Source organism: Pyrgilauda ruficollis, unplaced genomic scaffold, assembly GCF_017590135.1.
Source record: "Pyrgilauda ruficollis isolate IOZ18807 unplaced genomic scaffold, ASM1759013v1 scaffold10, whole genome shotgun sequence".
Taxonomy (NCBI): Eukaryota; Metazoa; Chordata; class Aves; order Passeriformes; family Passeridae; genus Pyrgilauda; species Pyrgilauda ruficollis.
In genome coordinates, this window is record NW_024508101.1 from 16,318,053 (window position 1) to 16,332,827 (window position 14,775).

The 14,775-nt window shown below is 39.3% G+C and overlaps 1 protein-coding gene across 1 annotated transcript in view; it reads left to right on the forward strand.

Annotated features, from left to right (window-relative positions):
• The window catches only part of DOCK3 (dedicator of cytokinesis 3), a 179,625-nt gene that overhangs the window by 12,865 nt on the left and 151,985 nt on the right, over positions 1–14,775 (forward strand). The window contains exons 2-4 of the mRNA XM_041462709.1: positions 4,807–4,849; positions 6,119–6,202; positions 14,374–14,414. Coding sequence (XP_041318643.1) covers positions 4,807–4,849; positions 6,119–6,202; positions 14,374–14,414 — 168 coding nt within the window. The remainder of the gene's footprint in view (positions 1–4,806; positions 4,850–6,118; positions 6,203–14,373; positions 14,415–14,775) is intronic.

The window sequence follows — 14,775 nt, forward strand, 5'->3', positions numbered from 1 at the left end:
TTCCTTTATGAAAAGAAACAAATTACTCATGAGCTGAATTGATATTATGTAGTGTAAATAGAACATTATGCAAGATCAAAATATTTTTGTAGTCTTCAGTGAAATGTGTAGAAATAGGTTAAAAAAATAAGAAAGTACATGGGAAGGCATATAGCCCTGTCAGTTCATTGCATGACTTTGAGTAAATGCTAAGAAAAAAATGATGTTTTAAGGGGATGAGTAGCTGGATGTGTTGTTCTCTGACGTTTCCCTGTTGTCCTGGGTCTTCCCACTGTTGATGTGACAAATGTGACACATTTCTATTACTGTGGTTATCAGGGCATTGGCATCCATTTGAGAGAAGAAATGATCAGTGGCAGCATTGCAGCCCAGATGAGACTGGGTGGGCAGGCTGGGACGCAGGCACCTGAATTGGAAAGAATTATAAGGGCCAGATACATTTTAAATTATATCACTGCAAAAATGAAACCACCTCTGTGGCTGGCAGCAGAAGGTAACAATGACACAGGTGAAACCTGATTCAGCATTTCTCTGTGAGTTGTGCTCTGCTCTTTGCCGTCCTGGTGTTCAGATGAGGTCCCGAAGCAGTCGCTGGCACGGGACAGCAGAAGCTCAGGCGGTGACTCCTGGATCATCCCAGCACTGCAGCCCCGTCCCAGCCGCGCTGTCCTGCCCCGGCCGTGGCTGCAGTCGGGGTGGAGCTTTCCCCAGGCTCTGCTGCTTCCTGGGACAGCGCCTTGCAGAGCCGAGGGTGGGGCACGTCCATAGATTTGTCCTGCTGGCTTTGGAGCTTGAGTGATTATTTCGTTTTTGTCACCCACAGTATCTCATGAGGACTTTCACAGTTTGTGCACTGTGTGGAAAAATACTTTAATTAAGTTCTGAACTCTGCTGCTTCATTTGACACTGCTCTGCTTTTTGAACTGGAAGAAGTGAATAGCAACAGTTCCCTGTGCACCTTCTGTCAGTTATCCCCTCTCCACACTTTCAGCCTTCCTGGTACAGAAGTCCCGTCTTGGTTAACAATCAATCACATTTAAGTCCTTATTCAGTCCTTGCTATGTTCTCTCTCTCTACTTTCTCCCTGTTCTTATGCTGTTCAGTCCTTTTTGGCCAAGGGGAAAACTGGCACATGGGGTTCATTGGGAATTTTATGCAGTACTGTGGGTAATGGTGTCTTCCCTTTTCCCCCAAGACAATATTCTGTGTGATGTGGGGTGGTCTCTGACATATGGTGGCTGAGCACTGAGTTTTATGGTAAGACCTCTGACATTCCAGAGTTCCACTCAGTATGGCACTAGCAAGGGAGGAGATGATGATTTTTTGTGTGAGGTGAGGATTGTTCATCCCTCATGGAATGCCACACAGGTGAACTGAACACTGCTCATCTCCAGTTCTGCCAGTTGTGCTTGTGGAGCTTGGGTCCATCTCTAGCTCTTTATTACTCTAAGTAGCCTGAGTGGCCTTATAAATTTTGGGGTTTCTCTAAACTATGAGCTTTTTTGGATTATTTAAGAATACTTGAAATGGGAAAGATTCCAACAGAGATCCCTTCAGAGCTTGCTGCTCAATCTGTCCTCACTAAGGGAAATGGCTCTTTTATTTCACATCCCTTTGCTGATTATTTATCTGTGCAAACACCTTCCCACTTTATCACAGCCAAGTGCATTTTCTTCAAGAGCAATTGACAGGGGCTGTTTGAGAAGATAGTTTGTGAAACCTCCTGATTTGTATCAATTGGATCTTCTTTGTTCACATAGCAAGGAGCTGCTTTAGGTGGAGCACAGGAGGAATCAGAGGTGTGCAAAGATGCATTGGCTTAACAGGTCCTGTTTATCTTTTGATGCAGTTTCTCTTCTACTGGTGACTTGCAATGCAGCTGTTTATATTACACTGTGTCGGGGCATATCCATGGGCAAGGAAAAATCTGTCATCTTCTGGATCCTTGACTTTTAAAACTATTTTTCCAAGGCCATCTCTTCTTATATGTTGTACTCCACAATTCCTTCCTATGTTCTGGTACAGCATGAGAGTCACTGTCTGTGTGAACTGGTTTGTGCCGTTGTTACTGATAAATTCCAGAGGTGAAGAGGGAAGAATTTCCTTTGCTGTGGTCCAGTTTAAGTATTACAGATAAGGGACTTCAGTCTTGGAGATAATTCCTGGATCACATGGCATGTAGTGCTTTTTCAAAGCTTTCCTCTTTAGCAAATGTTGGCTTTAACTGCTGGCTGAAATGACTTTGTGACGGGAACTACGACCTCCTTATAGAGCTGAATGATGGCAAGGGGCTTCATATCTGAAAATGGATATTAAATATTTCAGCAGTGTGTCCTGAGTCCAAGAGGGATCAGTCAGATCTGTAAACCGGTGGGTAAAAGCTTTGCTTTGTGCCTGTTTTGATGATGTGTTACTTGTGTGTTCTGGTGACCAAGGACATGGATCTTATAAGAAATGGTGGAACCTTACAGACTGATGGACAGTTTGTAGGTGATCATGTTGGGTAAGGAATTTCTGTGTGGAAAGGAAAGAAATCAGTTGTCAGAGTCCTCTCTGTAAATGGCTTTCTTCAGAATAGTTGAATTACTCTGTATTTCTCGTTTATATTTGCAATCATATTTTTCAAATAATGCTGCTAAGAAGAACTATGTACCTAAAAGAGACTCTATAAATAAGATTGTCTTGTATAATGCATTTTTAGCTTAACAAATGAGTAACATCCATAAATTTTTTGGAAGTAACTGTTGGAATAATAAATCAGACTATAAAATAACCTTAAATTTCTGTGATTCTGTCGTAATCAGGCATTGTTTTTACCATCATTTTTTATTTCAGAAATGTTAAATTTTGTTCTCGTTATACGTTTAGCAAGACAGTTTGGTCTATTGGATCAGTTTACTTGGATTCTTTAATTTTTCCTGACTTTGATTTAGTGTGGCTGGAAAATAATTTACTCTTGAGATTTGGCTTCCACTGTTTTGATAATATCTATATTGCTATTCACCGATCCTAGGGATTGATTATAAAAATTGTCAAACAGAAGAGACTAACATAATTTATTGATGGTTACAAAAGGAATTAGATTCCATACTGTTGTATTGAGAATGAAGGGGGAGCATTACTTTTGTATAGAATTAATTTTCTAATTGAGTATGATCACCAAGATTGTATCTAGAGCTGATGGAATCGGTTAATTTCTGTTTTGTAAGTTTTGCTTATTTATTCCTTTTTTGAGTGAAGTAGACCTAAGAAAAGAGCTTTGTTTATCTTATGAACGGAGTGCTCTGAATTCTGAAGAACTGGTTACATATTGTAGAGTCCTTGTATCAGAAGTTCTTTGTGTGTCCAGTCGAATCCTTTTAAAAATGGACAGTTTGTATCTGTAAACTAACACATCTATTAGAATTACTTCCTGTAATACTAACTTTATTAAAGTCACCATTCCTGACTATATTTTAAAAAAAGGTTTCTATCAGCAATTGAAAAAAACCCCTGTTACTGTCTTTTCCTGGTACCTTTCCTTTAGCTTTTATTCCAGACTCACCTGTATTATTACATAATAGGCAGATATTTGATAGCCAAAGGACTGGTAATTTCTTTCCCAGCTGCATCCTTGATTCAGTAGCTTTAATATAATAAATAATTGTCATAGGAAGTCAGCTGCTGTTTGTTAATTCAGAGCACCTGATGCAATGTTAGCATACAATAATACTTTTCAGAGTTACTGTTTCTTGTTGGGCTTGGCTGAGTAAGACCAGCCAAGTTGTTTTTCCTCCATGATTTAACTTTTCTATTGTCTACAAGCACTAACACCCCCATGTCCCATGACTGGTGTCTCTGTCATGAGATCAGTGTTCATGAACATGTTCAGAACAGATGAAAATGGTCTGGAAAGTGGCTTTTAATATTACCATGCCCGTATTAATTCTTAAAATTAATAATGTGTCTGAAATTACTCCCATAAATGAATATCTAATTACTGTATTAACACTTCTCCATTTTGTTTTCTGGTGTTTTCAAAGGTAGCTTTATACTCAAGCGGTTTGGAATTCCCCTTTTTGAGACATATGAATTTTTTAGTGGTTTTGTCATTTTGAACTAAAAAAATCACATTTTAATACAGGACTTTGTTGTATTTTTCAAATCAACTTGTATGTTCTTAATTTGATAAAATTGCAAATTAGAAAAGAGAAAACATTTTCTGTATTTAAAGGATCCAGCTATGTAAAATACTGAAGAGGAAAAAAAAGAAGGAAAAGCCATTGGAGGTTTGATTATGTCTTGCTAGTTCATCATTTCAGTTGTCATTGTTCCTGTACTTTGGGAGAGGCTTTAAGTAGTTTTTCTTTGGTTGCAATCCATATTTATGATTTCCTCATGGGTGAAGAATGGATCCAGAATGCTGATGAGCTTAGTTTTTGTTGGATTATGCTGTCTGCATTATTCCAGTCTGGAGCCAGTTGTTGTGTTTCTCCTGCCTCTGATGTAAACAAGAATTTAAAGCCTCATTTAACTGACGGTGACTTCAGCTGGGCCATAAGAGCTGAGAGAGCAGTTTAGGTTTGTTGATGAAATTCTGAGTTCTTAACTCTTGGGATTAAATCCTGCATTGAGTCTCACTGTGGAAGTGCAAGCATTTGATGCCATTTGGTTCCCTTTAGATCTTTTTTTCAGTCTTTCTTGTATTGGCCTCATGTGGGTGTAGTTTGTTCTTTCTTTCCCTTGCCCATTATGAAGTGTGTGCAAAGGGTTAAAATGCAGTTTTGTTTTTGTGGAAGTTTTGTCTCTGTGTTTCTCATTTCTTAGGAATTCAAGGTTCAAGAGACCTACCTCATGGTACATGGTGCAGGTGGGAGTCTTGGGTTCCGTGGTGTTCTTCCCCTGGACTTCAGTCTGTCTACTTCATGTGCAGTCAGAAGGGACTCATGGCTTTGGCATGGGAGGATCTTTAGGGAGGAGCTGGACTCAGCTGGTTGGAGCATGGTGCTGGGAACTCCAGGGCTGTGGGTTTGATCCCTCTATAGGCCATTCACTTGAGCTGGACTCAGTGATCCTGGTGTGATCCTTCTAACTCAGAATATTCTGTGAAATGTGCCTCCATCATATGGGGATATCTTGACCACAGCTGGAGTGTTTGCATTCCAAGGGGAGTGAATTTTCTCTTGAATTGGAGAAAAGGGTGGTGCCCACTGGGGGTCACTGTTTCAGCTCGTGGAATTCCACTTGTAATGCTGGGGGTGTGGAGGTGACATACAGGGGAGCTCTCCTGGGTGTGTGTTTACCTGGAGCCAGGTACGGGAGTGCTTGCGTTAAATCTGTGCCTGGGGGAGATAGGACCTGACCTGCAATTCACCCTTTGTTCTGACATCTCATGTTTGAGGGAACTACCCATGCCCATGTCCCTGTTGTATTTTGATAGATATCGCTGAAAAATTTATCATTATACACTGTGAATTTTTAAAACTTCTTTTAAAAATTGAGTTTCATTTATTATTTTTATTTATTGTATTAATATTTTCTGAAACATTAAGATGGGTTATTTTCCCTGGTTAATGAAAATTAAAGATACCTGGAAAAGATGTGTTATCATGTTAGATAGTGCTTATGAAAAGTACAGATTCTTATGGATTGTTTCATATGTCTGCTTAAATATAATCTATGGTATTATAGGATTTTTGCAGTCTATTAAATGCACAGATGATATTTGAAATAGTTTCAACTTGGAGAAAAGTAATTGCTGGAGTTGATTTCCTGTTTTAATCTCTGCAATTTGGGCAGCCTGTTCCATTGATGGGTTGTGGAGTAGAGTAGGAATTGTGAGACAAGGAAATCTTTGTATGCAATATAAATCAGGGGTTGCTGATTAAAGTGATTACAAACCTTGCTTAATTTAAAAAAATCTTTTTAAAAGCTTAGCTTTTATGGTGTTGTGGAGCTTAATTTCCGATAAGGGCCGGAATAAACACACCTGATCAGGAAAAGTTGGCTGACAGGTTTTCTGGGCAGCTATGTCAGAGCTATTTTTATGCAGGGAGTGAGCTAAGGGCTATGCTTAGAAGAAAATTCACACAAAGATCCAAGCCTCATATGTCTCTCTCTCTTTTTCCCCACCCTCTAGTGATATGCAGCTTCCGAGGAACTGTTCCGCAAGGCTTGGTCCTGGAACTAGGTGAAACTGTCCAGATCCTGGAGAAATGTGAAGGTAAGTGTGATGTCCAAGCAGGAACCCCATTTTCTATGTAAGGATGTACCAGTATCTTAATCTAGCAGATTTTAATAAGTTCTTTGGAAATCATGATGCATCAAATCAAAGCACTTGAATAAAACCTACTCTGACCCACTTTCCGTAGGAAAGGCTGAGTGCTCTTGGCACTAATCCAGTCTGATAGGGGGTCAGTGTGTTTGAAGTTAACCATCTGTCCAGAAAATCTTGAACCCTGACCTGATTGTTGTATTGTAACTGGGTCTTACACTGAATTTTCATCATGTAAAGTATAGAATCGGTATCTTTTTTTATTATATTTTCTCAGTGTGACAGTTATGCATTTCTATTAAGTGTATCAGTTTAATTACTTAGAAACACCTGAACAGGTGGAAAATACTAGTTATTAAATAGATTAACACTATCAGAAAAAAAAGTAAAAAATATGGGTTTAGAGGAGGTTTTTTTACATTTATCTTGATATGTGTTTTTGTACCTAAAGCAAAATGCCATTGTAAATTTTATAGTTCTTAGATGAATGGAGATGTCTGTGTGTGAATAAATCGAATGTCCTAATGCTCTGCTTTATTCACAATGAAGAATGTGATTGAAGCTGTATGTAAAAGGAGAATTATTCTAATGTTCAAGCCAGTGTTGTAAAATGTGTCTGGTGAGAAGTAGGTTGACAAGATACAGTAAGAGTACATGTTTCACTGTAGTCTGAGGTGGAATAATGTAACCTTATTCCTGAAGTGTTGAACAAATTCAAAACCCAGATCCACAAATTTGAATTCCAAATTAACATTCCACAAAGCTGTAGATGTCGTTTTTGTTTGTTCAGGTTAAAGTAATTTTTCATCTCCAGTGTTAATGTTGCTCCCCAGACCTTCTGCATGCTTGTCAGCAGGCTTTGCTTTGCCTCTCTCACGCCTAGAATTGTCTTTTGCTCTAGATGCTTTTTCTTGTACTCAGGTGTTTGTTTTCCCACTGACTTAACTCATCACAAAAAAGTCACCTTCTCTATGCTAATTTTTCTAGTAATGTACGTTTGTAAAAATTCTGTTGAATGAGAGCTTTGCAGTGCAGTGGAGAAAATTACCCACAAAGAAGCTTGCTGTAAACAATCCCATGCTTTTTTAAAAACCACAAGTGCTGTGATGGGCTAAGCTGTGCTGGCACACTGAGGGCAGATTGTAATTATTCTACCAGGTCTTGTAAATTAGAACATGGTGCAAGCTCAGGAAAAAAGTATCCCTTTGCTTAGGATGGGATAAATCTAAGGGAATTAAACACTGTATGTTGCTGAAAGCAGTCGTGGTGTTTTCCAACCATTTCTGGGAAATAAAAGCACAGTCTCCAAGGATCGGGTTTTTTTGTGAAAAGGAAGTGGATAATCCAACTTGTCTTTACAGTGTTAAAATAACTAGGCTTTGAATATTTCCTTTGCTGGTAGTTTTGAGGATGATTCCTCAAAAGCATTCATGCCAGAGGAATTGCTGAGAAAGGAGGTCCTCAGACAGGGTTTTCCTGGATGGAAGATTGTACAGATTTTTTTTTTTTGCTTTGTATTTTAAGCCCTCCATCCTGTCATTTTGGCTGAGGTGCCTTTACCATGGACTTTGTGTATAGAAAGATGGATTAATTTTGATAATAGCATCTGGAACTCCACACTGTGAAACTCATCTGAATATTCAGATTGTCTGTGCTGCAGCTCTTGCATGTGTGAATTATGCAAAAAAGCACACTAAATGTGCAAAGCAGGCTCTTAAAAGGGGAAAAAAAGCAGTTGCTTTTTAAGCATTCTTGTCTAAGTGGTTGTTTAACAGGATCCTCTACTTCTGCGTTCTTTGCTGGGGATTCTTTTGTGTAGACAGACTGGATAAAATAATGTTAACCCACACAAAATAAGGGTCACTGCTGTGAGAGTCACAGGAGATCCATTGCTGTTTCAGCTTCACTTCTTGAATAGTTTATGCATAATTGTCTGCAGCAGGGATTTTTCTGTCTGGGTTGAAAAGATTCTCATACACGGAAACTTTTAGTGATGTGAACTATGATTTCAGAGACTCGCTGGAGAATTCAGGGCTGACAAAGATTCAAAGAGTAGCTATACTTCTGAATGTGCTTATTTTTAATCGTAATAACTTACTGAATAACTGTATTTGTATTATAAAAGAGCAAGTGCTCTTCTGTAGTGATTGGTGTAAGAAGCAATCCCTGCTTTTAGTGCAATTGAATGAAAGAGGAGGGAATTTCCTATTTCAAGATTTTGGGTACCACAGCAGCTAAGATTTATAGACATTTCTAGAGTAAAGAAACAAATGTAGGTGCATACACACACACCCACATACATGTATTTATCTCTAAGCTTAATACATATGAATATAACTATCAACTGATAACATGTTAAAAATATTGTGGTTGTCTATGCATTTTTTAAATGAAATGGAGTGAAATAGAGTTGTCTTTTTTAGTTTGGATCCTGTTCACATGCTTGAAATTGGATTTTTTGGATTTCCCCAGATTTGCATGCTTGCTCCTCTGTGTGCCTTCATACTAGACCACAAATATCTAAATCACTGGTATTTAACCCTTCCTAGGTCTGACAAAGGCCTCTCACTGCCTGCTATTCCAGTAAATAAAACTCATGGACTTGGTACCTGCCTTTCCTCTGAAGCTACCAAAGTCTCCACCTGTGTTTCCATCAAACACACAACATCTGTAAAGCAGGAGGTGTTACCAGGGAGGTTTTGTAGTCACTGCTTTCACAAAGGATATTCAGATCCTCCACTGGTCTTATTCAAAGGTTAGAAATGTTCATCAAGGCACCACTTGGACCTGTGCTTGTCATTCACAGCTTTCCCCCTCTCTGAGACCTTCCACTATGATCTTGGCACTGAGGGAGAACTGAAACACCAAGTGGAGTTCTCTGCTGTGCCTGGAGGAGCTGGAGGGGCATTAGTGTGGCACTGGAAATGCTGAAAGATGGAGTTTTCTTTTGTCAAGTGGCAAAGTATGAGCACACTCCTTGTTTGAAATACACATTTGGACTGTGCATTCTGAAGAACACTCTGTCTTTTGAGTCACATGGCCATTGCCCTGCCACAGGCAGTGGCTGTCAGAAACTAGTGGCATTCAGACTAAATTTAAAATGTCTGTTTTGTCCATTTGTTTTTATTGCTAGAGGGCAATTTTATTTCGATTAAAAATGCTATAACTTCAGTAACTGTAATTATTACCTTGAGAATTTTGTATATTCACTGAAGAATGGAAACACCAGCTGATGCCTGAAGCACCAGTTAAAAGAATATTATCTTACCCATGCAAATTCTGCTATCCACACAAGTATTTATCTACATGGTTTTCATGTGTACATTAATAATTGTGTTCTTAAACCATGCATAAAATATATTTCAATATATATATTCCAGCAGCGATGGCATGGTCAAAATAAGTGTTTCTGGTATTTGGAGCACTTAAGCAGCAGATATAACTTGCAGTCAGGGTTTTAAAAAAATTCTTGATGAATTCAATGTGCTTGAGAAGTGATGCCTTTGCCATGCTTCTAAGGTGTGCCATACAGATGAGGGAGGAGTCCCACTCCAGGCTGTCAGTGCTGTGGGAGCCCTGCAGGTTTCCTCCCACTGAGTCAGGAGCTCACCTGTGGCTGCCTGGGCCAAAGTGACTCCTTCCCAGTAATTTATGTTTGGCCTGAGGAAGATGTCTCCAGTGAGATAACCATTTTCCTGTTGGTTTTCCCCCCCATTTCATTCTTTTTTCCCTCTTTGTATTTTGTGGGATGCGCCCATGGAAGCGAAGCCTCTTGGCCTCACACCTCTGCTGTGGCAGATCTTGCCCAGTTATTGAAAGTCGTCTTTCAGAGTCCAGGAGCAGCTTCTTGACAGCCCTCTGGCCAATGACACAGTAAAAGACATCCCGTCTCTCTTTGCCTTTTGGCGAGGTGATAATGCAGCCCTGGCAGCACGGTCAGCATGCTCCTGTGGCTCTGCTGGCCCCAGGCTGCTCCCTGACGTGGTGCAGGCGGGCTGGGCCAGGGATTCGGCTGCTGCTCCCCCTGCCCAGCGCGTGTGGAGCAGCCAGCCCGGGACAGAGTGCTTCCGAGTGGGAAGCTTTTGCTGAGCGCTGCTTCTGTCCCTCTCCTGGGTCACTTTGGGTGCCTTCAGCTCTGCAGAGCAGTTTACATGCAGATAACAAGGTAAAAGCAGTTGTTTATTGGCTTGTGTATACAAAAGACAGCTTTGCTCCAGGTGTGAGGGTTACTCACATTACTGCCAAGTACATTTATTTTTTGTAGGACAAAGAATGCTTGAGTTCCTGTAGCAGATTCTACTAGCATCTGCTAGATTCTGCTTTATTTAAGAACAAATTTTAGCTTTAGGATTTACCATAAATACTTATGTAATTTATTTTCAGAATTTTGTTTGTCAAGAAATTATATGCAGAATTTATTTTTTCCTACAGTCTGCAGCTCATGATTCTTTACTTAACACTGATACTTGAGCTTTATTTTTCTGAAAAGTAGATCAATATCTTTCAATTAGAACACTTTTGCTTTTTTGTTACTGAGTCCTCTGCAGGGGTGAGCTGTTTCCATGTGACAGACCTCTTGTGGATTAAGTGGAAATCTGAAAAAGGTTATGAGATGGCTTTTAGAAAGAATATCCAGTTTCATTCAACACACTTTCAAGTAAAGATCAAAAAATCATTGGTAGCTCTTCCAGTCACTGAAATGAAGAGGTTGAGATGTGCAGGACTGCCCCAGAGCTACTTTTGCAACTTAACTAGGGCTGCACTACTGCTGAGACTCCTGAGTGTGACACACCTTTGAAAAGAGGGGTTTTCAGTCTTTGTTCAACAGTTTGCAGATTCTCTAATGTGGCTTCAAGTTCCCCCACTGGATTTCCACAGGTACAGGTAGTTTTACAGTGGCATGTCTGATAGACTAATTCTTGGTTTTCTTGCACCAAATGATGTGTGTGGTATGGAATACCCCTTTGGCTGATTCAGGTCAGCCATCTCAGCTGTGTCCCCGCCCAACCTCACTGTAGGCATGATCCTTGTTTCACATTAATTTATTCACAAAATTCTTGTCACTTTATGGCTGCGTTTTTCTCCTTGATTTTAAATCCCATCTTCTTCACCATTTCGGTGAAGTCAGTACCCTCTGAAGACCGTGTGTCACTAAATGCATGCCATAAGTCTGAAATATTAGCAGTTATTATTTGCAGTGCAGTGACACCTAAAGCTGTTGGTCAGTGTTGTGTCTAACCAGGGGGTGCTTGTTGGGATCACAATTAGCTGAAGCACCTGCCTTGGTTTGAGGACTATTGTCATTAAATCCTCCAAAACAAATACTCTTTAAGATAAATGATTACCTCAATATTAATGTGGTTAAGACTAATTCCAGAATGCAGGTTTAGTTCATTTTAGGGAATAATGTAATGCAGATGCAATTTTCTAAATGTGCCTTTTAAAAAAAGCATTGTACCTTTTCCCATAGCTTTTTCTTTGTGATACAGAATGAGCTGTGCATTTTAAAATGTGGGACTTTCAGCTTCAGCTGAGCTCGTTGACTGTCTCTTGCTTGCACAGAGTTGAAGGAAACTCAATATAGAGAGGAGTGACTTAAAAAAAATATACTACATTAAAAAAGATAAAAATAAAAGAACAAGTAAGATCTGGAGAGCACCATGTATAAGATTAAAGGAAATTTAACAACTTCTCAAATATATGAAGAATACTACAAGAGGGAAGTCAGCAAAATATTTTCTGTCATGTCCAAAAGAAAAAAAAATCCAATATTTAAATAGAATCGAAGAAAGTTCATGTTTTAAGAGGAATGTATGTCTGAGCCACTGAAATAGATTGTCCAGTAAGGATTTGCCATCTCCACTTGACATAAATATGCCAGATTTCCAAGTACTGTACCACAATTTCAGATGTTACCTGCAGTTTTACTGGCCAGTGTTGATTTCTAAAAGAAATTTGTTCTAAAAAGTTGCCTGTGCCACACCACTGCTTTCAAATGGTCTGTGTGGAGTGGCAGAAACAGAGTTTCCTTGGAATTTGGTGCAGAAATACCTTGGAATGCAGACTTCACAGATGTATGGATCATTTTCCACAGGCAAGGAGTGCAGTGTTATTCAGCCCTGATAATAAATGATTGGCTGCTGTTTAAACCAGACTAAATGTGAGGAGAGATTGAGACATGACTTGGATGAGCTGGCTGATTTCTCAGAGTCCTTCCTTGCCTGTTTTTCACAACTCTGTAAACACAGAGCTTGTAAACTTTGAAAATTTGTTTTGGAATGAACAAAAGCTTCAGAAATCAGCTAGGTTTTTGTTTACTACCCTGCAGATGCAGATTATTAATGGTCACCCCCTTTACTGGGTTTGGTTTTTTTACAGGTCTGTTCACAAACTTGGATAAAATCACCTTTTTCCCCATTTACCAAGAAGTTTGTCATTCTGTTTGTCTTAGGGCTTAAATGTCTGGTTATTTCTGAGGTACAGACTGTAGTTAATATTAGTAACAGTGAATCACAGGATAAATGCATTTATTTTTTCTGTGACCTTAAAAATATGCAGCATCTGTTGCTTAAAAGCAGGTGTGGGCACAGTTGTGTGGAGTTCTAGAAATCACTCATGTTAAGGATCTGTATGTGTTGTTTGTGCGTTTATGTTTATATTTATATGAGTGCCCTGAAGTCTGATCAACTAAAATGAATTCAAAACAGCAATATATTATTTTTAAAATATAAACAATTATTTCATAGGAAAACAAATCTTTGTGTTATGTCCTATCTTCATGAGAAATTTGTGTAATGAAAAAGATGGATTTTAATTTTTACATTTTTTCTGTACTAAGGTTTCCAATTGTTTTGAATTCATCAGTTATTTTATTTCATGTGGATTTAGATTCCCTTTTAAAACAAAATAAAAATTCAAGACTATCAAGCTGTCTTTAAAGCAAATTCAAGGCCTTCTTCCCCACATCTGATCCTCTCAGTGAGACTGTTATTATAATTCAGCCAAATCTGAAGTTGTTTTTGTGAGAGACGAAATACCCAGTTACTTTGTTCTGTTCTTCTCTAGAATTCTCCATAGCAAACTACTGGCAGGTTCTGCCAGTGCAATTTAAAATAAGGGAGGAATAAATACAGTAAGTAGGAAGTCAGTGGGAAAATGAGAGGAATTTTTATGGGCAGTGGATTTAGCTGATGGGAAGTGTTGGCTGTTGGCAGTGAGGGCTGTGCCTGGCTGGCACTGACTGCAGCTCTATTGACCCCTGGGGGCTGAACTTGGCTTGGGCCTGGCCAGGTTTGCCCAGGAATTTGGGGTGGCTGGGGAGAGCCAGGCCCCCTCCCCAAAATGGCACCCACTGTCCCCCTGCAGGCCTGGGGCTGCTCCAGCCCAGCTCCAGTGTGCTGCTTTTCCACTCCTCAGCTGGGGGAGGGCTTCAGCCCCTTTATTCCCAGCTGAGTCCTGCAGTGACACCACTGTCACCTGAGGGAAGCAGCAGGAACTGGGTACTTGTGTTTAACTTGCAACTTTAGCAGCTTTGTGTTTTACTCCTCGTTTATTGTCCTGTCTGGAGCTGTTTCCTGATGGAGAATACCAGAATAATAATGGGGTGTGTAAATTAGATCCTAAAGCCTGTTCTCTACTCAGACATACATTAAGACCAGACACATGCAAAGAATTTATATTTGTTTAAAGCACATTGGAAATGTATGATAATGGCTTTTACAGGTTTCTGAAGTCTGGAGATTTTGTCAAGATAAACACTCCAACAAGACTCATGTGCCAGCCAGGAAGAAGTGTTCAGTGCAGACTCTTCCCTGAGTGCTGAATGAATCTTTGCCACACTGACTAAGGATTGTTAGTATGGGAACTGGCTAATCTGCTTTTATTCCTGGTGTGAAGAAACAAGAGCTTTGCTGGTTGTTAAGGGTTTGTCATTATTGCAGAGCAAAATAAAAGTAATTTTTACAAAACACCCTAACAAAAAAAATCTTCAAAAAATTTAACCTGTGTGAGGCACAGTTGGTTTTTTAGATGATCTCAGTAACTGCATAGTTGTAGTCAGTTTGCTTCTGTGTAAAGACAGCAGTGCCACAATAATTATGATGTGTTTTATCTGGTTTCAGGTTGGTACAGAGGTGTTTCCATTAAGAAGCCCAGTGTCAAGGTAAGCATGAATACATTTGTTAATCTAATGGCAGATTAAGTCTATTTTACTCTTACAATCCAGTAAACTTTTTGTTTTCCTTCTCTAACTTTTTTCCTGTGAGAGGATTGGATTTCTTTTTAAATTGAGTGGTACTCATTAATCACTCAAAGGATCAGAAACCTTCCTGACATGTAATATGGAATTTTTTCAACATTTATAAATCTCATCCAGTTTGATCCTCTCCACCCTACTCCCCTAAGAAAAGCATAGGTGGGTGATATTGCATTGCTTAAATGCAGCATTTTAAAGAACACATTTAATAAGTTGAATTATTAATCTAAGACAACTTTGAAAAAAGTCTGTTGAAAAAGGATTTTGT